At 42.3% G+C, this 25,395-nt stretch overlaps 3 protein-coding genes across 3 annotated transcripts; 1 reads left to right on the top strand and 2 right to left on the bottom strand.

The window, feature by feature from the left end:
* Positions 1-287: 287 nt before the first annotated feature.
* On the bottom strand, positions 288-8,778 carry pkdccb (protein kinase domain containing, cytoplasmic b). Its single transcript, XM_026339256.1, has 7 exons — positions 7,971-8,778; positions 7,202-7,342; positions 5,395-5,666; positions 4,962-5,041; positions 4,541-4,648; positions 1,540-1,716; positions 288-1,221 (listed from the first exon to the last, which is right to left on the bottom strand). The coding sequence occupies exons 1-7, from the start codon at positions 8,589-8,591 to the stop codon at positions 1,115-1,117; spliced, it is 1,506 nt and encodes a 501-aa protein (XP_026195041.1). The 5' UTR covers positions 8,592-8,778; the 3' UTR covers positions 288-1,114.
* A 2,552-nt stretch (positions 8,779-11,330) lies between these two features.
* On the top strand, positions 11,331-22,269 carry disp2 (dispatched homolog 2 (Drosophila)). The gene is made up of 10 exons (XM_026340399.1): positions 11,331-11,550; positions 14,511-14,655; positions 14,845-15,116; positions 15,523-15,552; positions 15,654-15,777; positions 16,308-16,423; positions 16,705-16,820; positions 16,988-17,085; positions 17,302-17,460; positions 17,968-22,269. Exons 1-10 carry the CDS (start codon positions 11,456-11,458, stop codon positions 21,301-21,303), a joined length of 4,491 nt encoding a protein of 1,496 aa, XP_026196184.1. The 5' UTR covers positions 11,331-11,455; the 3' UTR covers positions 21,304-22,269.
* A 179-nt stretch (positions 22,270-22,448) lies between these two features.
* On the bottom strand, positions 22,449-25,221 carry rpusd2 (RNA pseudouridine synthase domain containing 2). The gene is made up of 3 exons (XM_026340398.1): positions 24,556-25,221; positions 23,983-24,279; positions 22,449-23,850 (listed from the first exon to the last, which is right to left on the bottom strand). The coding sequence occupies exons 1-3, from the start codon at positions 25,204-25,206 to the stop codon at positions 23,011-23,013; spliced, it is 1,788 nt and encodes a 595-aa protein (XP_026196183.1). The 5' UTR covers positions 25,207-25,221; the 3' UTR covers positions 22,449-23,010.
* Between the last annotated feature and the right edge of the window lie 174 nt (positions 25,222-25,395).

Below are 25,395 nucleotides of genomic sequence, written 5' to 3'. Positions count from 1 at the left end.
GCTCTATAGGTTTCCAATCTCACCCATTCAGATGGGATACAGATTGTAGATGTGGGGGGCATGCAATCAGATAAAGAACTTTAAAAACACACAAAACCAGGTCAGGACACACATGCAAGTTTCCATCTCCCCCACTGACACACCCACACGCAAACACACGGGTGCTAATGAGAAATAAACAGGCTGTTAGCTATAGTTACACTTACTCAATAAAAATGTCAATGAACACAACTGCGAAAAAGTAGAACCAATACATTTATATAATTACAAACTGTAAAACTGTACAGTTACAATTAGTGAAGTATAAAAAACACTGAAGTGAATAATTTTTCATTGAAAATAAAAGCTTCACCCACAAGGTGCACATAAGCCATAACACAAAAACATGTAAGAACAATTACATTTCATTTTATCATATAAATATCTATCAACAAAGCACTATAAACTAAAAATGTATGGAAAAACAGACTGCTCTGGAATGGTTTTAATCATCTTTGCTCATTGCTGATGTGTAAATGCTTACATGTTTGTTGCCGTCTCATACCACAGTGCAGCTAAGCCAGAGAACCATGAAAAAACTGCCGCAACCTCAGCGCATTAACATCAAAGTGTATTTGTATAAGAGCTTGTTTTCTTTTCTCGTCCTCGGGCTTCAAACGTTGAGCTGCAGTGGCTGGTCTTATTACCTCTTTGGCTTAAAAATCCTACTGCGGGGACCCGGCCTCACAGCGAAAGCCAACACACATGGCAAATAAAGACAAGGTAAAAAAAAAAAAAAAAAAATCATGTCCAGGGCACAAGGCTCTCCCTCCTTAATTGTACCTGAAGGGAAATCCCTTTAAATAGTAGTTGGCAGAGGCAGTGAGCTGGCAGCCTGATCAAACAGTCAGTGAGCAGAAGCCCTATAAATACATCACATTCACTCGCCTCACTTCAAACGGCTCCTCCTTAGCCTCCTGCAAACGCACAGAGCCAAGCTGCGCTCAACATGTTCGCAAGGAGGACACGGTTCCTCATCTTAAGCGCAATATTTTGCCAGGTGTGCATTATCTCTCATCCTACTCCCGGTAACGCCAGCTCGACTGAAAAACAATTGTCCCGTCTGTTCCTCACATCACACTGCAGAAGTTTCAGGAGCTTTGGTTTTCTTCACATACACCTCTGATGTCCCATCAGGCACCAGATGACTAAAACTGCTCCTGAAAGAGGCCAGGAGTCGACCTGCAGAACACGAGCGAGACAAAAAGAGCCATGTTTAACACTTTGCAACATCAATAAAGTAACACGTTCTGACTTGAGATCCTTAATTACTGTGTACATTTCAGCGTTTAGAACCTTCATCAAAAGATTAAAGGAGCAGCAGTAGCAGTCTTAGTCATGTGACAGGCATCATTTTGTGGCATAATTACACCTATATTATGCTTATTATGGAGCATATTTAGAGTTTGTGCTTGTGTAGTGAGTTTAATTTTACAGACATGTGGATCAGATGAAAGACCAAAAGAAAAAAAAAGTGAATTTCGCTGTAGCTTTACTGACCTGTCCACGTCTTCTGTCCATTCAGAGTGAAGCTGTTGCACTGAGGATGGGAGTTACAGATGTATGCAGCCTCTCTGGGGCTGTGAACTGATAGCACGCAGCCCTGCTGGCTGTAAGACGGCCAGCAGCGGTATTCCACGTTCCCAGAGGTCCCCATGCCTCGCATCATGGTGTAATCTAACCACAGAAAAGGAAATACCACTTCAATACACAAGGCTACTGAAAGATTTTGAAGCACGCTATGAGAATAGGATGAAAGCTTAATGATCCTTGTGGGGAAAACTACTACAGTGCAGCACGCAATGAGGAGTATACCTATAAGAATATGGAGAACAAGAAATTCAACAGGTTAAAAGTAAATACACCACTGTCACTCAACTACAGAACCTAAAATACCCGTAATATGGTTCTGAATGACAGATTTAAAATCACGAGGAGACATTAACTAATTTTACATTGACTATAATATTTTCCTGTTATTCAACAAACAATTGTGGCATTTTAATGATAATAAAAACAACATCAAAAGTATCAAAAAGCACTGGTGTGTGAAAATATACATATATAGATTTGATTACCCTAAAATATTCTCTTAAATGTTTGTGTTTTGCATGTATGTGTTAACATGAACACAAACATTATTTTTGCTGCAAGTTTTAACATCAAATAGGGCAAAATGTTTTGTTTACTTCTGTTCCTGATCTTACTAATTATTTTCTCAGCTAATTAACCATGTGGTCTATGCAATGCCAGAAAGAAATTAATGTAATATCTTTAAATAGCTAATTTTGTTTAAATAATCCAAAACTTTTTTATTACTTTTTCATGACAGAGCCAAAAGCAGCAGTTGTTCGACTTGCATATTATTCAATTATGTTTTTCAGCAATAAAATATGCACTTTAAGTGTGTTATGGTGTTAGTGAAAGAGAAAAAAATCCCCATTCGATACTAGCTCTAGCTTTTCTCTTTCAAACTGGGAAATCACTGCCTTCACCTTCCTCCAGCTCAACATTTGTGTTACATCCATCATTATAATTCCTTCAGTCAGACTTCTGGATCTGGTCTTAAATCATCTGCTACACATTAGCAGGAGCCATGAGAAAGAAGCACACATGCCTGCACACACACACACACACACACACACACACCAAGACAAAAGCCTCGTCTGTGAGTCCGTACGGAGGAGGCACACGGTTACAAACTGTTAACCTTTATAAATGGCAGGAGCTGGTGTATGTGTGGGGGGGGGTATTGTTAAGGGGAAAATGACACGAGGATCTGCCTTCTGGGTTTGAGAAAAGAGAACAAGGAGATGGAGTGTTTAGAGGATCCTTCTCGGAGGAGGAAAAAAAAAAAAGGCAGCCTGTTGTGAAGCTAAGGGGTGACAGGCCTCAGCTGTCGAGGAGACACAGACGTGAATATAAGCCCTCTCTGTTTAAGATGAACGACGGGAAGGAGGCTTCCTTTCATATTAATATACAGCATATCAAACAGAACTTTATTCGTGACAGTGCTCAGGGCCTAAATGAAGCCATGTTGTGCTTTTATTTTGCAACTAAATTTATACTTGCAGCAATAGCAGCAGTTTTAAGAAACAACGTCGTCACCAGATTCTGGCCTCCCTCATTGAATCACAGATGATCTCAGCTGTGGAAAAGTTACATCCACATCACCAGCAAACCTCCATCTGCCAGCAATTTCAAATTAAGACTTGGGACTTGATGAGTATTTCTCTCCTTCTCTCTCTCTCCTTCTCTCTCTCTCTCACATACATACACACACACACACACACACACACACAATATTACACTATGTTCCACTTTGAGTTGCCATTTGGCTTCTTTTATAAAGCTTTGTGTTTGTGTTTGTGTTTTGGCTGCAATTCCCATTTTTCCCTTTTTGAGGAGAGACATGTTAATGGGTCCATGTGTTTTTTAATACACAATTGCAGATATGTGTTTTTTTCCTTTATTGACTGCTTAACTATTTAAGGCAACAGTCTGACATTTGATGTATTATGCTTATTTTTTTTCTTGCTCAGAGTTAGATGAGATCATCTGCACTAATATGTGTAAAACTAAGTTAAATAAGCGAAACAAAACTACTTTAAGCTCAACGAAGTTAAACTAAACTGCTAAAAACATTCCCAGGTTTGTCCACCCCCTACAAATTCCTGTTTGAGCTAAACCCAAATTTTAAAAAAATCTTATCACACACACTCAGCGGCAGAGTTGACTCACGACACCTCCTTGTTAAGCTAAAACATTCCCTCCTGGTGTCAGCCTCAGCACCCAGGTTGCTTCACCCTGAATCTGTGATTAAATTCACAAAGTGCTGCTATGTAAACAGTCTAGCATCTGGGGGATGGAAAAATCTCACCACAGGAACGCTGGCCAGTCATTCTGTTATTAATATTTCATAGAGCTGTGAGGAGCGGCAGGAGGGGTGAGGGGGGCTACAGTAGAGTGAACGGAGGCAAGTTAGAGAGAAGAAAAGTGAAGGGCTTTCTTTGCTTGTACGGAAAGTATACAAAAGTGGGGCGAGACGTTGCAGAAGTGGCTGCACATGACTATTCTGAAAGGCAAAAGTATGTTAACTACAGTTTTGTATATAAAGACTAAAAGTTGGACCAAAACTCCAAAGAAAAAAAAAAAATCCTGAAAAGTAAAATAACTAAACAGACTGAATAACTCAAAGTAATCCCGGCACTGTTTGTTTAGGTGAATGCTGACTGTTGGAGAGCCAGAGACATGCAGGATTAATCCCACTTTGTTGGTTTTGTACTCTCATTCCAGCTGCCTAATAAACCTGTCAAAACAGCCTGAGCGGGAGAAACACCGCCTTCATTTTTTCTAAATTGAAAATGAAAACAGTGCTTTAGACTATCCGAGTTTCCTCTAAAAAGAAGGTCAAGAAGCAAAGCATAAAAAAAAAAAAAACGGTCTACAAGAGGGTTCACTGTACTTTATAAAAAGAAGCCTTCATTCCAGAAACTCTTACCTCTGATTATTGATGGAGGCAGGTTGTCCAGGTGCAGGCCAGACTTGTAAAGAAGAAGGATGTGTTCAAAGGCATCCAGTGTCTGATTGATGTCAGCTTTCAGTTCTCCTGCAAGCGCACATAAAACGCATTAAATCTGATAAAACAAACTCTGACTACAGGCGTAAAATTCATACTCATTGTGTATGGGAGATTTGTTTTTGCCTCACTACACTCTGCTGTCGAATCCCCGTCATGTCATCGGAACAGATAACAACTTGTATTCATTACCGTCTTACATGTCATGAAGCATCTTGTCAGGCTCATTAAAAGAAGCACTTACATCGAGGCATGTCATTACAAGACTACAACAATGGAATGATACGCTTTCTGATCTCCAGTAGTTAACATCCCATCATGTCAAAACGTCTCTCGTCCTCACCTGTGGAGTTCATGATGTGGTCTACCAGGTGTGTGAGGCCGGGAGGGGCCTGGTGAGGCAGCAGGTAGGTGAAAAAATACCTGAGGCCGGGCAAAGACAGCTTATTCAGACAAACAGAAAGACAGACAAGTCCCATCACATAGTTCCCACAGAACATGACATGTCTCACAGTGGTGTTAAAACAAACAGTCTATAAAGCTGTCAAAAATCTGAAGGCTTTTTAAAAAGGGGAATACTCCATTTTTTTCTAAAGGAACTACCAATTAATACATCACACCTTCTCCATCAAGTTGCAAATTTCCAGCTGTATGTTTTTACTATCAACAGCATTTTAGGTGTCAGCGGGGTCTATATTTAACCAATCATCCACATAGCCACTGAACCATCCATCCATCACACGTCTGTCATCTAGTAAAACTGTCACTTTTCTTACCTGTAGGCATTGTAAATGTTCATCTTCTCGTTCAAGCCCCCACACACTCCCTGAGCCGTGCATGGCAGGGTGAAATTTCTGTGCGGAAACTGGAGAGTGCAGTCTGCGTCTGTCCGACAGGTGGTTTCCTCAGCGCTGGCGTCATCCAGGTCTGTGAGCTTTAGTTCGCCGGACACAGTTACAAATTGCCGGGGTTGGAAGTCCAGCAGAGCCACAGAGCCCAGAGGAGACTGGGAGAGGAAGTGGAGGAGCCGGACCAGATCCAGGCACACCTGGGAGGAAACATACCAAAACCTGGTCAGCTTGACTGATGACTTTTTGTTTATGGGAAAGGAAACATAAAGTGGTGACTCATAGCTGCACAAACACTGAACTAGTCATGAGAAATTATTTTAAATTGGATTGAATTTTGATTTTAGCAGGAGGTCTGTTGTTTGTTTTCTTTTACAAGAGAGCAACAAGGAAATGTGAATGACACAGATGCTTTAACATCCAGAGTGTAAAATTAATGAGTTCACTCTCATAGAAGACCAAAGTTAATGCTAATCCATGATTTGTTCGCCATTTTTGGTTAGAAATTGGTTATTTAACAATAAAAATGAATGCCGACTAAAGTATTCCTAATTGAAAAATAGATCAAACGACTAGCTCGGATTGAAGCTTGAAACGTTTGGCTTAGTTTGCTGTTTACTGCAACTTCTAATTTTTTTCTCAAATAAAAATCCCTGCACACTCAAGCTAAATACTAACATGCGTTTTTTTCCTGAAAAAGGGAAAAACAGCGATATAATTACATCTCACTATAGCTAAAATTAGCAAAAAATAAAACAAGTCTGTCTCACAAAACATTGTTATTTGCCTTTAAGACATTTCCACCAAGTCATTTCCTGACACTGTTTTTATAGCTCTCTGTAAATCATAGCATAAAAACAGAAAGAGAAAATAAGTAGGCTACTAAAGGCAAAATAAAGGCATTAGCCACGCACTGACAGAGCATGAAATGATTCTGTCACACTACAAACATAGCTGCAGCGTTAGGTAATACTGCAAGTCTCTTGGATGTCACTTGGTGGGATTGGAGCACTGTAAAAACAGGGTTGGGTGAAACCAAACACCCCTGGATTACTGTAGCCTCCACAGATGCAACGTAGCTGAAAGGGGCAGAGCAGCTAGAGGGGGGGTATTATGAACGGCTATTTGTGTGATGTAGCAAAATGAGGCCCATGGTTGATGAGATGGTACTTGCAGACTGGGATGTTACTTTTGCTAATCCAACAACAAAGCATGCGTGACATTTTTTCCCTCTCTTCCACTCACTCTCTTTCTTTCTTTGTCTTTCAAACACATCCATGCACAAAGACACACACACACAAACACACACACACACACACACTTGGATCCCTGGAGTGTAAACTCAGCCTCTTAGCTCCCACTGTGAGCATACCTGTAATGGGGGTTGAGCTCAAGCTGTGCATGTGTGTGTGTGTGTGTGTGTGTGTGTGTGTGTGTGTGTGTGTGTGTGTGTGTGTGTGAGGGATGAGATGACATTCCTAGCCTGCAGTGGATTAACTCCAGGATCCATCTCCATTCCAACCACAGTCTGATCAAACACACTGAGGGACAGATGTCAGACCTCCAGGAGTTTCACATATAAGGAAATCGAGAACAGCGAGGGCTTGCACATACAGTATATGATGTGCGATATGTTTAAGAGAGAGTTCCAGTTTCCCGGTGTGAGGCGGGGTGGAAAGGATAAATCACGGAGCATGCATATCAACAGCTGAAGAGCTGCAGCTAGCGTACTCACCCTGAATCTGTCCTCCCAGGGGCTCTGGAGCAGCTGGATCATCTGGAGAGGATTCCCCTGCTCCAGAATGACCGCGATTCTTCCTCCCTCTCCTCCTTTTGTTCCATGGCCACCTGCATCTGCTGCACAGTGACCTTTGAGCTTTTGGGTGGAGAATAACCATAGTTAGTGCCAGAAAAGCAGAAGAAGAAAAAAAAAGAGTTTTGTGCATTTTAACTGGTGAAGTAGGGGTACACTGAGAGGTCATGACTGACAACCCCTGACATTAGAGTGTTCTCTGAGCACTTGCGAATTTCATCAGTTGGATACTGTATATGAGAAACAAACTCACTTTAAACTTGCTCTAAATTGGGCTGTAATGATTTGAGTGAATAAATGCTGGGGGGTTTCAGATGCAACCATAGATAGTAGAGAGGACAGAGGCACATTGTCTTATGCTGCCAAACTGAACCCAAAGGTCAGAAGAGGGTCAGTGAATTTAATTTAATTACATGGGAAGGTCCTGCGGAGCCAATGAGGCCTTTCATGCAGTTCGGTGTGTGAGAGACAAAGGAAAAATGGGAGCAGCGGTGCATGCATTATGGAAAGTCTCAATATTCCAGCAGGACGGTCGGCGCTCAGAAGTGAGCAATGGTAGCTTCTAATCCACCCTACATTTCTTCATGTTGCAATAAAATGTATTGCCCATAAAGCTGCTTTGGCTTTTAGAGAGTAACTTTACAAAAAGTTTTTTCTAATGTATGCACACAGGACAGATGGAGCACTTTACCTTGATGACGTTTGGATGCTGCAACCTTTGCAACAGGACTATTTCTTTCTTCAACTTGTAAGAAACAAGCTCACGGCAGCCTTCAGGGTCTTTAAAATCCTCCAAACACTTCCCCATATCTATCCCTTGCTCGTTGACGAGTTTTAACGCCACAGGCTGACCTTTGGCTAGATTCACTTTGACCACTAGTTTGGTGTATCCAGAGCCGAGGACCTCTACCGCCTGCATGTCCACCAGCGAATCGCAACCCATTTCATCCATATGCGTTTTCTCGGAGCCATGCGTGATCTCATTCCACAGGTTAGAATCCAAAGTCGAGTCCAGCCTGGAAGCATGTCGAGCTCCCCCCGACTGTCCGTGCTCATCATCATCATCATCTTCATCATCATCATCAGCAGGTAAAAGCAGCGGGAGGATCTCTTTGCGCCTCTCGTTGAGCTGGTAATTCAACGCCCTCCGGAGCGACGCAGCCTCCTCATCACCAGCAACAGTTGCGTTAGAGAAGTGCGAGAGCCTCGCTCCAAACTGCTGCACGCTGCTAATCAGGAGTGACACCAGGATAGAAAGTACAACGAAAGCCAGGAGGGCAGCCGCGCGTAAAGAGTTGCCCGGCCCGGGCATGTTCCTCCTGTGGCACCGCTGCTACTGCTGCTGGAAAAAAAAAAAACACGCACGTCTGCAGGGTCAGACGCTCGCAGCGAGTGAAAGGACTCCTGATTTTTGTGGAGGAGAAGTGATCCGCTCCTTGTTTCCACCTCCCTGGGAACTCCCTCTAGAGGTGTGTCTTGTCCGCTCGTAACTTTACACCCGCTGAGCAACTTTCCAGGAGAGCTCGACCCCATGTTGTCACTCAATCCCAGCGTTCAAGAGCTTTGCACAGCTGATTTGATAATAATCAGCTGGGTCTGCAAACCAATACTGATAACTGACTACATGTTTTTAAACCGCAGGGAAATTATCTAAATATATTGGTATGTGTCCCCAAAACATTAATTAAAAATAAAACATTAACACAATAACAATAGTTATTATTGTGCTAATTAATTTAATTTTAAATGAACTATATTATTATAGTGTCATTATGAACACAGTGACAAGCTCTGTGTTCTTACAGGCATCAGTTTATTTTACAGTATGAAGGAGAGACGGGGGGAGCTGCTATTACCCCCACAATCTGCCCAGCAGGTGGCAGCAAAACACCTTCTTCCATAGCAGAAACACAGGAACCATATCAATTGAACAAACATATCACTTTTATACAAACTCATAAAGGCAGCTATTTTTTTGCCTGTTGTATATCTGTTAATTTAACCTACTGTGTTCGTTGCACAGATCTTGAGCCAGCATTGAAGCTATAATGAAGCGTTTCCCTTTGCATCACCATTCACACGCAGAAATCTGCCACAGGAAATTACTATGGCTGTCACCTCAGCACCAGCCAGAAGCTAAACCCCCCTCTCTTCAGCCTCTCATTATGTGTGTATGTGCATGTCTGGTATTCAGTACGTGCCTGTCAGGCTTCTTTGTGTGTGTGTGTGTGTGTGTGTTTGCATGTGGTGGGCTGGGGAGCTAAACAGTGTAAGTTAATCAGTGTCTGAAGTCAATAAGGCATTAGCCATCTCAGCTGTAACACGGGCTGTTCAGAAAACTCCATGCCAACCAACAACACAGCAGCCTTTTGTTAACACTGAGGACGCTCCAAACTCGAGCATAAATATGGTAAAGAAAATCTACGCTTAAAAAAGACAACTTACTGACCTTCGAGGGTTTCAGTTGCTCTACTTGAGCTCGGAGAATAAGGCACCAAAACAAATCAGGACAGAGTTTGTTGATCATACGTTTGACTGATTCAATCTTTCATCTAAAGCTTTGAATCAGACAGCTCACCTGTTTATTCAACCTATTTTACTATGAGCGAAGCAGTTTCCAGCATCGTGACTCACTGAAGCATTAATAAATATTAATGAGGTTACATTGTTGAGATAAAAATAAAGAATATCACCTCCCATTGTCTCTGCTTCTTATTAAAACCTTGAAACGGGACTTTGATCTTTCCTCCAAAACCTTCTCACACCCTCCTTTTCTCAATCTTTGCTTTTTTCCCCCCAATAAATCATTTCCATTTTCACAAGGTGGCCCCTCTGAGATAAGGGCCCAGTGCCATGATTCATGTTTATAACCAGAGCCAGACCAGTGGCCACCTCATTAGCAGCGAGACACACAGGTCTGCCATGTCACAGTTTCTGCTTCCTTTGGAGCTCAGCTCCGATTCTGTTTTCTGTTCCTTCTTTCTTTCTTCTCTTGTTCTTTTCTCTTCTTATCCTGTAGCTTCATTATGTAAAGAAAAAAAAAACTATTTCAAACCCTCTCTTGATCTTGTCAGACAGAAAAGTCTGAAACGTAGAGAAATGCTGGAGCTTGCACAACACAGGATGATCTCATAGACTATGCAGTACTACTTACTAATGAGGCAGCTTTTAATGATAAACCCTGTAAAAATACTTGTATAACTTGTAACCAAGGTTTTATTAGTATTTAATAAAAATCTGTTTGGGTGCAAAAACCCCTTTCATAGGTGTTTTTAGTTTCTCGTAACATATTAATCAACACAAATGAGACTGACCTAGCACCTTGTCATCTACTCTGCAGCATGACCTCCTAATAAGTTAATAAGTAATCAATAAGGGGTTAGGAGTGGTGTACATGTTAAATGAGTTTTGGTCTCCTCAGAGTTTGGTCCTCAGCAACTCCAAATGATTTTTCTTAGGCTGGCAACCCACAAGTAATTCTTGGTTATTAATTACTATTGACCTACTATTAACAAAGCCACCAGTACACGACTTAAACGAAGAAGCCAGCAGAACAGACTGAATATGATTCTTTTATGTTACTGTAATGCAATTAAAATGTGACTTCAATTTTAAGAGAAACATGATTCTTACGCGCATTTTGTGCTTGTATTTAAATAAAAGCTTGAGCTTTCTGCAAGTATTTCTTAGTAACAATGCTCCTTTCATTGACTGGTGCAGAGTTCAACAAAGGAAGCTGGGGTTTTTACAGTAGGAAGTGCACGATCATCAGCACCGCAAATAAGTAACTATTTTAACTGAACGAAGCACCGGTGTCTGTGCACCCTTCATTTAACCTGCTCTAAACAGCAGATGTAGCTCCTGCCCGAGCCAATTAAGCAGGCGCTGATGCATCCTACCCGTCACCGTGAGCTCCAGCAGCGCGGCCGGTTGGACAGCGACCAGGCAGCGTCCTCAGCATCACCGCGGCTCCGCCAATCAGAGCGCAGCTCGGGGCAGATTAACCCAAACAGCCCCGGTGCTGCTCTGTAGTAGCATCCCCAGAAACAAGCCCGTGATCCTCGTGGACTCAGTCTGGTCAGATGAGGACTGCTGGTTTAACCCAATTCCCAACAACAGGAAATTCTTAACTGCCTCTTTTAAAATTGAGTTTTCAAAAGGCAAATCTGGAGGGAGATGGATGCCTGCTCGAAAATAGGAGAAAGCACGGATGCGATAGTGATGGATGATTCTCCTACAGAGGAAAGGGAAATTAAGGATGCTTGCCAAAGGTAGGTTTTGTTTTTTTCCCTGAGGTTCACAGTATAAGTTGATTTTAAATTTACAGAGATTTACAGGAGGAGGTGTGTAAGGTGTTTTTACCCTCCTGTGGCCACTGTGAGTATTGTTCAGCGTCAGTCCACTCCAGCTGTGTTAATGCTGTGGACAATAGGATTATTTACATGACATGATTTCTGTTGTTGACATTTTTCTATTATGCTATTATAATTAGAATTTCAGCTGCTGTTCTACATATAATGGCATAATGCGTGCTGTTGGTAAAACCAAGACAAGTCAGAGATTATCATGTGCTGTTAAATTCTCAGGTTAAATAGCCTACTTAAGACATGCACTCAACAATTGTAGCATTTTAAACAGCTATTTCACTCATTTTAATTTACCAATCTTTTTTTTTTTATTTCTGCTTGTCTGTATATACCTTTGACAGAAATACTGCGTGCAGGATGCAGCGCAAATCAGATATCAAATACACTCTCTCTCACACTTCACTTGAGAGCTGTGAGATCTGTTCAGTGTCATCAATCTCCTGCTTCGGTCACGCCGGCTCTCTGGTTCACTGCTGTCACGCTGTCACTCATACCATACAGCAGCCCTAAAAAAGTCAAATGGCCAAGAGGCTTCAAAACATGAAAGTGGTGCAGGAAACAGCTGAGGCCTGCCACCATTTAGCTCAGCAACAGGCCACATTTTGGTCCTTTCAACAAGGATCCACTCTGCAGATCCTAAAGTCTTTTACCTCTAATAATACCCCCAGGGAAACCAGGTCTGGCAGTTTAGGAGAAGTCTGGCTCCTGAATACAGACTGGGATTTGTCCCTGTTTACAGTGTGTGTGTGTGTGTGTGTGTGTGTTTGTGTGTGTGATTGACAGTGTAGGAGATGTTTGAGGACGTGACATTGAGTAGCATCCAGGGAGTTGATGAAAGACACGTGCTGTAGAAAGAGTGAATGACAGGAACCAAAAGACAGAAAGAAGGGAGAGTAGGAAGAGATGATAATCCTCATCTTCAGACTATCATACTTTATAATTCTCTTGCAGGCCTTAAAGCTGTCCTTCGGAACTGTTATAAAAGTTATCACGGCATCCACAAAACTAATTTTACCAGCCAAACTTTACTAATATAAATTTACATCAAGTGGAAAGTCAATAATACATTTTTCTGCTGGAAGAAGAAAGATAATTAAATTTCAGGAAGGCAGTGCCATACCATTCACATACTGTAGCCTACATGTAAACTGCAAACTAGAACAATAGAGTTGGAAAATTGGTGGTGTCGCTATTTAATTCTATAAAATAGGATTTCCTTTTGGCTGTAATGTAAATACCTCTACTAACACTGCACACACTCACCTGACAGTTCATTAAACTGTGCAAACTAAAGCAGTCTCCCTAATAAACTTACACTTGACTGTAAATGAAATGAGGGCAACTTTTATTTTACCTCATACACTTCTGATGCAAACTCTGACGTCAGCGTACATTGCACGTGTCCTTTTTCCTTATCCCAGCTTGGCGACACCTTCCTGGGTGTATTTTTGTATTCAGCCACTGAAATATGGATGAGTTTCACAAATTACTTTCCTTGTGTGTGTGTGTATATATGCCTACACTGGCCAGTCTTGTGAAAAACCATCAAAGCCAATTAATAGGCTTAAATACTCATATCCTGAGCCCTGTGGTGAGGGCGAATGCCAGACATGCAAGTTATATAGTCTCTATTAATAAATTATGGCTTCAGCGATAAAGACTGTGTGAAATTAGTAGACAGTGTTCCTCTAGATACGTTTTATGAGTGTGTTTACTCACTCTCTCCGGCATCTAAATAGGGTAAAATGACAAGTGTTTACTATGTGACTAACAGATGCTAAGTACACTGTAAGCTATTTATTATTTAGATCATATTACAGGTTTATTGTGATACAAAAATAAAATACCGAGGAGTAGTTTCTCACTGTGCTCCACCAATAATCGCTCTGCTACTGTACACCAGCACTTCAACGGACTACTCAACATCTGTGCGCCTAATTATGGGATGCAAATAAAACTGTGTGAGGTCATTTAGGTTCTGTTGACTTACTCTGTCGCCATGGTGACAAGACAGGAAGTGCGGTTGCATCCAGTCTACTGTGGAAAAACAAGCAGACTAGACAGACCTCATGGCCCCGTTCGTGGGATACAGCTATTCTACACAGTAGTTCGGTTAGGTTGATTTATTTGTTCCAGCATCTACTGTAGATCACAAGAAAATTAAATTCTGTCAATAGTTGAAAACACTAAAATAAATTATCCTGTCTGACCAGACTGATCTGCTTTGTTTTAACCGTGTCACAGTAATTTTCGCTCTTTAAGCAAGTTGGAAATGTTTTATTTCATAGTAGCATTTGTCTTTGTATTATAATGACATTTTCATTACAAGTTTTGAACTTTCCTGTTATATTACACAAATGAGAAAGGAATACAGTTCGCACTCAGTGGGGAAAAAGCATATCACTTAACGTGTCACTGCAGCGTTCTTCTGACTGCTGCCATTACCCATGAGTCATCACTCTACCTCATGTTATCTATCCTGGACAGCCAACTACCCCTCTCATACTGGGGTCTGTGACATGAAGTGTATATAGTCTCTCTCGCACTCTCTGTTCTTCTCACTCTCACACACTCCCCACTCCTCCTTTCATTTTAAATTTGATCTCCCTACTTTTATTACCTACAGTGTGTTACTTAGATATCTATTCCTTACCTTATTAGTTCCACAGCCCTGCTCAATTCCAGTTGAACATAAGATGAAGTCCAGAAACTGTGGAGTAAATCTGTGTGTAGGAGGATATATAAAATGTTATGGCTAAGTTTTTTATAAGTAATACCTTCTTCATATACTGTATCACTTTCAAAGAACGTTCTCTCTCCTCACCTCTCCTCCTGTCCCCTTTTCTTCCATGGCCTCTCCTCAGTGAGATCCCAGCAGTTTCTCTGTGCCCTCCTGACAGTTTGTGCTCTACTGAGGCCCAGTTGACAGTCATCCAGTCTGAGGGGGAGCTCTGTGACAGCTGCAGCAGTCTTGGCAGACCATCTTCCTCCTGTCAGCTTTACCACCAAGTATGCCTTAATGCGGACCGTGTGCTTTTTAGAATAGATATATAGGGACCCATTAAAACAGAGTCAGAATGTCTCAAAGATGTTAGAAATAGAGCCAGGATTTGTGAGGCAGTGACATTGCTGGCCATTGTGTCTCAGCTCCTTGTATTTTACACAGTGTCTGTATATACTATCCACTTTTTCCTTTAGGTCCCCCAGGGTCATCGAGCCAGAGCCTACGATTCACCAAAGCTCCGAAAATGCCCCCACTGCAGCCTTCACGGGCCAATCAAACCAAACACTTGCTGTCATACAGATAGCACACGTCTTCGTGATGAAGGAGGTGTGGCGGCAAAAGTCGGACGTAGCTGTAGTTCTGCTCATCAGACATCCCGCCAAGGAGTGGTTAGATGTCACTGGCTGCACGGGTCAAATGAAAGCGGGACACAGAAACCAACACAGCGACATGTGGTGACAGTAAGGTGTGTGAAATAGTTCGAGAAATATGCTGATTCCCTTTATTCTGTTTATAAACCCAAGTATGAAAATGCAAATTATGAGATTTTATAGTGTGTTATTTGCCAGACTGTATTGGGCTGCACCTCATAAACCAACAAATTCTTATTTACATTAACAGTTTATGTTAATGCTAAAACAACAAGATGTAATTTGGTAGATTTAGCAGCACCGGTAGGCACATTTTGTGTCCTTGAACAGAATCAGGCTAACTGATTCCAGTTATTAAGCTTGCTGGCTTACAGAGTTTTTTAATCTGAAGTCTTAATGAGCAAATTCCCCTCTGTGTTGAAATATTATGTTTGGGTTTTTAGTGCAAAATGCGTTTCAAAATTGAGTTGAGTCATTAATATAATAAAGATCTCTTAACAGGGGTGGAGGACTGTACAGCGTCCTCAGAAAGTAAGTACAATTTGTATTATACATTAACCATTTTAGTCTGATTATAAAAAATCTTGACTCAGTCACTGACAGCATCTTTTTGTGTGTTTTCCATTTGGAAGTTATTCTCAGTTAATAGTAGACTACCCGTTGGCAGTGCTGGTGGGTTGTGCTGTGCTGCTGCTCGGATGCTCATTGGCTGGACTCTTCATCGGTCCACTCCCAGACTTCTCTGACCCACTGCTGGCAAGTCTCTCACACACGCAAACCATTTTCACACTCACAAAAACAAACACATTCAGTATGTACGACTGAATCCCAGAGTCTGGCTTGGTGGAGTACAAGTATCTCTACTGTCATCCTTCTGTCAGATCAACAACACAAACCACCCGCACAACATTAGGCTGAGTGTTAATTACGGTTTCCCTAATGACTCACGATCTCAGCCACATCCATTTATTTAGTCTCATCCCAGATACATTGCTCTTTGTGAACAGTCAGGTTTTGGGTTACAATGTGATTTCTGCTTTAAGAGATGATGGCTTTCTTTCACTCATTAACCAAACAAGCTAATCAGCATATTATTTAAAGGTAGTTCAGATAACATTATAGTGTGCTTACGATGCTGATTTATTGAGTGTGCTGCTGCAGTGTGTTGATGGGCACCAGCATCCACACTGCGTATTTAGCTTTTAGGCCAGGATCCTCTTGATGTGAAGCTTGTGTTAAAATGTGGTGTGTGTGTGTGTGTGTGTGTGTGCACGCTTTTTGTTCAGGGTTTTGAGCCACGAGGAACATACATCAGCGTTCGCCAGTCCAGCTTGTTGAAGCTGCAGGAGAACACTGGCCCGGGGAAAACTCTGTCTCCTTTACCACAGCAGCTCAGTAAAAGGTCAGAGATTTTCAGCTTTACAAAAGGAAACAAGCTGTACACATTAAGCAATATATATATTATAGGATAGGGGTTTGTAATAAGTCAGGGTTTGAAAGGTGAGACATCACTTATATGTTGACAGAGAACAAAGAGCTAAAAGGTAAAGTGAAAAACTAGAATTAAACTCACCACTTTCCCCAGGTGGCCACAAAACAATTAATGCTCTCTGGAAAACATATATAGAGTATTTTACTGTTTTGAAAGAGTCCTCTTTTGTGTTTGCCTTTTACCTGGGCTAGTTTTGCAAGTGGTGCCAGCAGAGACAGCAGTGGCAGCCAGGACACATCAAGACTTCGCATCAAGAGGATGTTGGCCAGAGACTCTTCTCCAGAAACATTCCTCTGTGATGCTCCAGGTGGGTCAGTCCTGATCAGTTCATCCTTTAAAATAGACTTATAATGCACAACAAATTAGCCTGGAAGTTTGCCTTTATGAATTCTTACCCCCAAACCTAACAGTTTATTTATTTTGAACAGTTAACCATGCCAACAAACTAAATTCTGGTTGCGTGTCTCTATGCAGGTGAGCGTTTGGCCCAGCTGGTGTTTCGATCAGAAAACTCAGCCAGTCTCTGGAGTTTGAAGACCATCCACGACATGTGTGAGATGGAGCAATCGAGGGTTCGATCAAATCTATTCTGCCTTTGTCTCCTTAGTCATCATCTTCTCATTCAGTCGACTTTCTTCTACATCCTGACTATGCATCGCATTCAAAGGCTGTGAATTCATAAAAACATTACTTTTATGTACATTAACTAATCAGAAATGAATTCATTCTTTTCAGTTTGTTTCAAAACTGGGCATGCGTTCAAAAAATCTTTCCCTTGTCTGATTCAGATTCGCTCCCAGGCTCAGTTCCAGGACCTGTGCCAGCAGCATGTGAGGGGGGAGGCCGAGGGGATGTCCAGAAGCGGCTGTTGTCCGAGCTGGTCTCTGGGGAATTACTTGGCTGTCCTCACTAATGCCTCCTGCTGCCTCAGCCTCACCGCACACCAAGTACCACAGCTTTATTCTCATTTTGAAAATGAGCATACAAAAGATGACCGTGTACAATTCAATTATTAACACAGGGCTTTTTGAAATAGTACATTATAATAGGTCTTCGTATTTCGTACAGTTTTCATCAGTTCTAAAAAACGCGTGGAACACCTATTACAGTAAGATTATTTTAGACTAGACTCATAGTTTTTCACCATTTAAACTTTCATGTGGCCAAAGTTATTCATTATAAAGAGTTTCTCAAGAGACACGAGGTTCAGTGCAACATTACTGCAAAGTGAGAAAATTATATCTCTAAAAGTAAAAGAATCAATAACTAAACAATATACTTGGTACTTATTTTGAAATTAGTATTCACCTTTCCCTTAGGAATTGCAGACTTGAGATTCACAAAAACACCCATTTAAAGTGCAAACAAAAATGTATATCACATCTTTAATTATCTCATAACAAATATTTTTATAAGGCCTTTAATGTCATTCCACTTTCTCCCTTTCACACCAGGTTTCTGAATCTCTGAACCTTCTCCGGAAGTGTGCACCATACTACCATGAAGGACATCTAGTAGCAGCCTGTGTGGACAGACCCAAACATGGCAGCTGTTCATCTGTCCCAAACCGCTGCAAACAATCCCATGTGGTGTTCCAGATCCTGCACTACCTAGTTGATAAAGATTTCCTTGGCCCACAGACTGTTGAATACCAAATCCCAACGTTGAAATACAGCCTTCTGTTCTTACCCGTCGACAAAGGGGCGCACATGATGGAGATATACATGAACAGTCTTGAAGGCAGGGATCTGACGTACAACAATACCACTATTACTGGCATGGACTTTGGCATCAAGCAGACGTTGTTCAAGTATTACCTAGCAAGAGACTCAGTATACCCCGTTTTAGCTGTTGTTTCTCTTTTCTTCACAATGGCGCTGTATCTCCAGTCTCTCTTTATAGTAGCATTGTCTGTAATAGCAATCACAAGCTCCCTCCTGACTTCCTATTTCTTCTACAAAGTAGCATTTCGCCTGACTTTCTTCCCCTTGGTCAACCTCTCTGCAGCTCTGATTCTCTTGGGAAGTTGCTCCAATCAGGTTTTTGTCTTTGCCGATTTTTGGTATCTGCAGCTGTCCCAGAACCCCTCAGCTTCCTTGGAGAAGAGGGTAAACAGAGCTTTGCAGGAAGTTGGCTATTTGATTTTAGCATCCGGGTTGACCTCCAGTGCAGCATTTCTCTCTGGTTATCTCAGCAGCATCACAGCAATCAGATGCTTCTCTATTTATCTTGGAACTGCCTCTTTTATCAACTCAATCCTGGCATTAGTGTGGCTGCCGTGCTTGTTTATTCTGCGCGAGCGCTACATAGAAGCATCCTCTGCATCTGTCGCAGTGCAGGGATGGAAACCGTGCTGCTCCAAAAATGCTGGTGGCTTCTGGGATACAAGTTCACGCAAGAGGTGCCTCTTCACTCTTGGCCAGAAGCTAAGAGACTTAAAACGCGGGCTCACTGACACGTCCAATCTATTATTCCTGAAAATCCTGCCTTGTGGAGTGGTTAAGTTTAGGTACATCTGGGTGTGCTGGTTTGCAGTGCTCGCTGCTGGAGGCACATACATGTCCTGTGTTGACCCAGGCATGAAGCTGCCCACGCTAGACAGCAAGGTCACTCAGCTTTTTTTCTCCAGTCACCCATTTGAGAGATATGATGCAGAGTATCGTCACATGTTTATGTTTGAAAGACAGAGGATCGGAGAGGATAAGCCTGTTACATTGACTCTTGTTTGGGGGGTCAAACCCACTGATAATGGGGATCATTTTAATCCTAGAAGCAATAACTCTTTGGTTCTTGACCCAGACTTTAACATGAGCCAACCGGAATCTCAGGTCTGGTTAAGGGACCTCTGTGGACGTGTCCAGAACCAAAGCTTTTATTCTCCTCTTTCACCTGAGGATAAAGATATGATGACAGACAATATTTGTCTTATGGAGCAGCTGATACAATGGGTGTCAGTCAGGCGGTGCTCAGAGAACGATGATGCTTTTCGTATCTGCTGTAATGACATCCCTTTTCCCTACCCTCCCAGCGTTTTTGAGAACTGTCTCAGTATGATGCTGGCGGAGAGGTACGCTGAAGGCCATCTGGCTCACAGTGGAGGCCTGTACTTTCAGCCAGATGGCAGGGTCGCGGCCCTCGTGTTGGCATTCAAAACAACATACTTCTACAGCTTTAACTTCAGCAGAACCAGCGTTTTCTACAGAGAAATCCTGACATGGTTTAACAGAGAAATATCGGGAGCACCACAAGGACTAGAGAACGGCTGGTTCACCAGTCAGCTATCTCTTTTTGACCTACAGCAGTCTTTAAGCTCAGAGACTCTGGTGGTAGCAGGCTTCTCAGTAGCTCTCACATTTGTTTTGCTTCTTTTAACCACCTGGAATATTCTGCTGAGCATATATGGGACTGTGGCTGTAGGTGGCAGTGTGTTTGTCACAGTCGGCCTCCTGGTTCTTCTTGAATGGCAGCTGAGTGGGTTTGAGGCTCTGTTTATATCAGCAGCAGCAGGCTTGTCTGTTGACTTTATTGCCAACTACTGCATATCCTATAACTTGGCTCCACATTCAGACAAAATTGGAAAAGTAGCACACGCCACCAAAAGGATGGGATGTCCTGTAGCAATAGTTTCCAGTGCATTTTTCACCATGGGGATCATCATGTTGCCTGCAACAGCCTTGCTGTTCAGAAAACTAGGGATTTTCCTGTTTTTGGTTAAATGTGTAGCATGTGGATTTGCAACCTTCTTTTTCCAGTCTCTATGCTGCTTCTTCGGAGCCCAGAAAAACTGTGGGAAAATAACACTGCCGTGTTTTTCAGACCAGACTGATGGCGTGCTGTCCTCTTGCTCAGTAGCAGAACCTAGTTCATCCTCTGCTTCAGCTGCCAATGGGGACTTTGGCAGCGCTAGAGTGAGGAGAAGTTATGACAAAGAAGCAGGTGGCTATCTCTACCCAAACCACCAACGCCAAAACAGACAGAAACAGACCGGAGAGAGAGGAGGTGGGGGGCGAGGGCCAGAGCAATATGAGTTGCAGCCTTTGGCCTATCGATTGAGTGACAGCTTTGAAAACAGCACCTGTACCAGTAAACTGTCCAACCGGCCCTCTGTCCTCTCTGATGAGATTGAATACTGTGGGAGAGATGTGGGCAGGAGTAGCATTGATGGGGAGAGTGAGGAGATGTGCAGTCATCAACATAAGATCTGCCAACCACCTCCAGCTATCCAGACCTCATCTCCTTACAAAGAAAACACCCTGCGACCTGTAGGGTTGGCACAAGAAGACCTAGCCAAAGACAAGCTGCTCTGTAAAACCTGCAGAGGTCAGTGTGGTGGGGTGAAGCACTGGGGCAATGCATCCTTCTCCTCATCTTCCAGCATAGAGGAGACCATCATCAGCCATACACTGGAAACCATTGATCAGCCATCTCTCTGCAAAGATGAAGAAACCACAGATGGCAATCACCACCACTCCCACAAAGGGCAGATCTCCTTCCAGTCCCAGAGTTCCTGCGAGGGAATGGAGGACACCTGTGAAACATGCCTCAGTGACATCGAACCAGGGTCTTCTAATGTACAACATCATGAAGGAGAGGCAGACGTTCAGTTACAACCAGGACACCTCAATGGGAAGAGAGACACACTTCGACTCTCACTGAAGGAAACAGTTTATGAGACTTGTAATAAGAGCCGCACTAGTCAGAGTGAAGAAGTCGTCATCTTACCCAACAGTAAGCCAGACTTACCAGACATTTGGATAAAGAGAGGTAGGCAACGGGAGGATACATGCTGAACAAAGGAGGAGGAATCTTTGCAAACACTGTGCATGAATTGCTCTGAATTTATAAAGAAAAAAAAGAGTCTCTGTACTCACAAGCATATAGAACTGCAAAAGGAGCATACATTTACTTTTGTATAACACTCAAAGGAAATATAAGCCAACTGCAGAATAGTTGACAGCATGTTTGTCTCATGTTGCTGCAAAGGTTGCTGTTAAATGAGGTCAAAGTATTTATCCAGCAAAAGGCCAAATCAAGGCATGGCTTGTTTAACTGGGCATTTTCAGACAGACAATGGAAGATTTCAGCCACAACTTTGCACCAAAATCACACCGGAAAAAACTAAAACTACTGTATGCTGTGTTATGTTAACATCAATTAATGCACCTGCTGCTGCAGAATTTACTTTGTGCCTGGAACATTTTAACATCTGCACCGACTGGATTATCCACAAATACAGTTCCACCTGTGTGCAACCACTAACCTTTCTGTGTGCTGGATTGAATGATAGACTTGACTTAAAGTATATGAAAAGATAAATTGATATGTATACAGAGAAAGAGTTGCATTGTGTGTGCCTATGTACAGAACTGCATACCTACTGTACTGTATATAGAAAACTAATCAATATTACACGTAAAATAACAATCACTTGAGTAGGCAGGTGGTTTGGCACTTTGTGAAGATATGTACAGGATGTCATCTGTGACTATGATGTAGAAAATCTGAAATGTGTCATACGTGGTGTAATTGCTTGTTTGTAGTTAGTGTTTTTACTGTCACATAAAAAAATCATGCTGTTTAGTGCAGGATGAGTGCCAAAACATGTAATGTTTACTTACTGTTATTACAGTAACAGATTCTACAAGGCAAAAATCTATAAATGGATGGATATATAGTGATATAGTATCCAGCTATGGTTACTAACTGGCTGAGATGCCATGTCAGCCAATTCTGTGTCACAGTGCCATTCAAATAGCACTGTTTATAACACAAGCAATGAGGCAAATATCTTTGAGAAGGTTGCTTCATATGCTTAAACAGCTAAAATTGTGTGTTTTAATATGACAGATATGTTTATAGTCATAAATATGATGTTAACTATAAAACAGAAAGAAGCAACAGTGGAGCAGGAAGACCTTAAAAAAAGATTTATATTTGTTTTTACTCTTGTTGTAAGAAGTATTTGCTTTGAAGATCTTACGTGTATAATCATAATTCTTTTACGAGCCTTCACTTTAAATCACTAAGACAGAATTACCTGCCTTAGAAATAAGGCTTTCTAAGTCTTTCTATGGACAGAGAAAATTATATATCCTCCACAATTATTTAGAACAGCAAGTGTTGTTAATTTTTCACAAAGCTGGAATAAAATTAAACATGTATTTTCCTGCAAACTGGCCCTTCATTTATTTCAAAGATGACAGTTACGAGGATAACATTAAATGAAAACTACATTCTTGACATTAAAACAATCCTCAAGTTAGAATGTGAAAGATTACAATTCCATTTACTCTATAGCTTTGAGCCAAATTAAATTATTTTATTACACATTCAATTCTGGAGGAAGCAACATATTGTAAAATGAAGTTTTAGGGAGTTTCTACCAAATTTGAAAAGCTAATGAAAATTATCAACTCAGATTCTTCTGTGTTTTGAAAACATGAACGACTCCAGTAACATAAATTACAAATTCATCAGCAGTGTTCATGATGTGCGTACTAATCAGCTTCATCCCAGTCCTCTTTGGCCCAATCAGGTAAACGCGTACTATATTCAAAGTCTGGTCCTTTGTAGTGTAAAGCATGGAGATACATGATGAGATCCTTTTCTGTAGGATCTGGTCGTACTAGTTTACATTCACTGCACAGGCTGTCCCTTGTACTTGCAGGGGTTTTCTCAGTACAGTCAGTTTGATTTCCATCTGGCCTGTTCGAAACAGTGCTCTGAGACTCTTGGTGTGGGGTAATGTTAAGTTTTGTGTCTGTGCAGCCATCATTCACCTCATTTACTTTTTCGCTGCTTGAGCTAAAACCTGTTATTACTTGTGTCTCTAACTCTATATCCCCACCACATCCATCGGCCTGTGTCTTGCGACTTTCTCCACTCTGGTTTGGTTGTGAAGAGGTCTTGTATTTAGCTGCCTCTTTTACAATTTCAATACCATCATCTGGTATATCCAACAAGTGGAGACTTTCATGAGAACAATGTTCCTCTACCAGAGCCTGCAGCAGCTCTTCATCACTTTTCCCCACCAGTCCACCCTTCCCCCTGTTAGGGCCCCAGGCTGAAGATCCATAGATGGGATCATTGAGAATGGGGAAACCCAAGTACTGGAGGTGGACTCTGATCTGGTGTGTCCGGCCAGTGAGGGGTGAACAGCGGACCACGCTAGTTTTCCCATTAAAGCTAAGCCTCTGAAAGACGGTGCGGCACTCCTTTCCTTTGGGGTCAACACGACAGAGGCCAACCTTAAAGGAAACCACCAGAATGGGCTCCTCGCAGATCAGCTCACCCTCTGGAAACTCCCCCTCCACTCGGCACACATACTCCTTTTCAAGCTAGGACGCAGAGCAAATGCACAGAATGTTTTTAAAGAAGATCTGAAAACCCACTGATACAATGGTAACAGTGAGTGATCAAAAAGGTTGAACATATTTGCCTATTCATCTTTAAGGCAAAACCAAACTTACCTGTCTGTCTCTCACCAACTGGTCCAGTCTCTTTGATGTTTCAAGTGTTCTAGCAAACAGCAGCACTCCGGACGTGAGCCTGTCCAGTCTGTGGACTGTATGAAGCTCAGAGATGCCCCTCTCCTTCCCCAGGATGAAAATCACAGTGTTGTGGCGGAAACGGCCGCATGGGTGGACTGGGATGGAGGCTGGCTTGTCAACCACGAGAACTTCACCATCATCCACCAGAACCTCGAGGGGTGTGCCGACTACAGGTGGCTCATGGCGGTGTACTGTGTTTCTCATATGGTCATTATTCTATGGGCAGGACATAGAAAACATAATTAAACATCCATCAATTAAACAATGTGTCATCACTCCCGAGAAATTGGACTCTTCACCTAGCCCAGGATGTTGACATTCACCATAACACAGCATCCTGTCAGGTTTAAATTTCATTTGGTGGCTCTTTTGTGAAAGCTTTCGCACAGTTTCCTCCAGTGATACACACATTTTAATTTTTTAGTAGAACTGGTGACACTGCTCCTAAATACAACGTGAATACAGTTTTAAATATGTACTGGGGACACTTACTCTGAGTACCACGGACAGGTCCTCCACAGGGGTCTCATTGAGCCGGATGCGACCCTCTTTGGCCGCCTTCTGGTAATACTCTATTGACTCAGCTCTAAACTCACTCTTGAACACCTCCAAGAGGCTCTTTCCAATCCACCGACCTTTGCAGTAGGTTTTAAAGTCAAAGTAGTATGGATAGACTTTGCGCAGGCCACCCTCAAAATAGTAGGATGTCTCGTTAAAGTGCTCCTGGCTGAAGCTAACACCTGGGTTCCGTTTCTGCGGAGGGGGGATGTACCTCTCTCCCGGACGGACCTTCTTTCCTCCCGCTCCTCTCCGTCTCTTTCCTCGGCGTCTTGTCTCAGGGTCATCTGGCTCGTCGCTTTTGCGTTTGCTGGTTTCCGCTGCGTCTTTCGGGGTGGTTTCCTCCGCTGGCAGTGAGGTGTCCGCCGGCCTCTCTGTAGCCTCTACTGCCTGCTCCATGGTCGAGCCGCTCCGTTGAAACCGTGAATAACAAAAAAGACGACGCACAAATGTCTCAACGCTATCAGACGAGATAAGGTGACGTTGTTGTTTATGACGCACACGACTATCCACGTTAGTTTTACTCCGAAATAAAGTCAATAAACCATCATTTCTCAAACCTCTAGTCAACACGTTCACGTGCATCGCTTTCTAGAGGGCTTACCGACCATAGGCGCGCAGTGATGACGCAAACATGTAGTCCAGTCAGTTCTATGTGTAGTCCATAACCGTCAAACGTGGTGTTTTTATTCTTCGTTTTATTCTTCACGTCGTTTTTATCGCCATCACCTGTTCATAATGTGCATTTAAGAGTTCATTCTGCAAATGTTAGCA

Source organism: Anabas testudineus, chromosome 22, assembly GCF_900324465.2.
Source record: "Anabas testudineus chromosome 22, fAnaTes1.2, whole genome shotgun sequence".
Lineage (NCBI taxonomy): Eukaryota > Metazoa > Chordata > Actinopteri > Anabantiformes > Anabantidae > Anabas > Anabas testudineus.
Note: the sequence above shows the minus strand (reverse complement) of the source record. Positions and strands in the feature narration are given on the sequence as shown.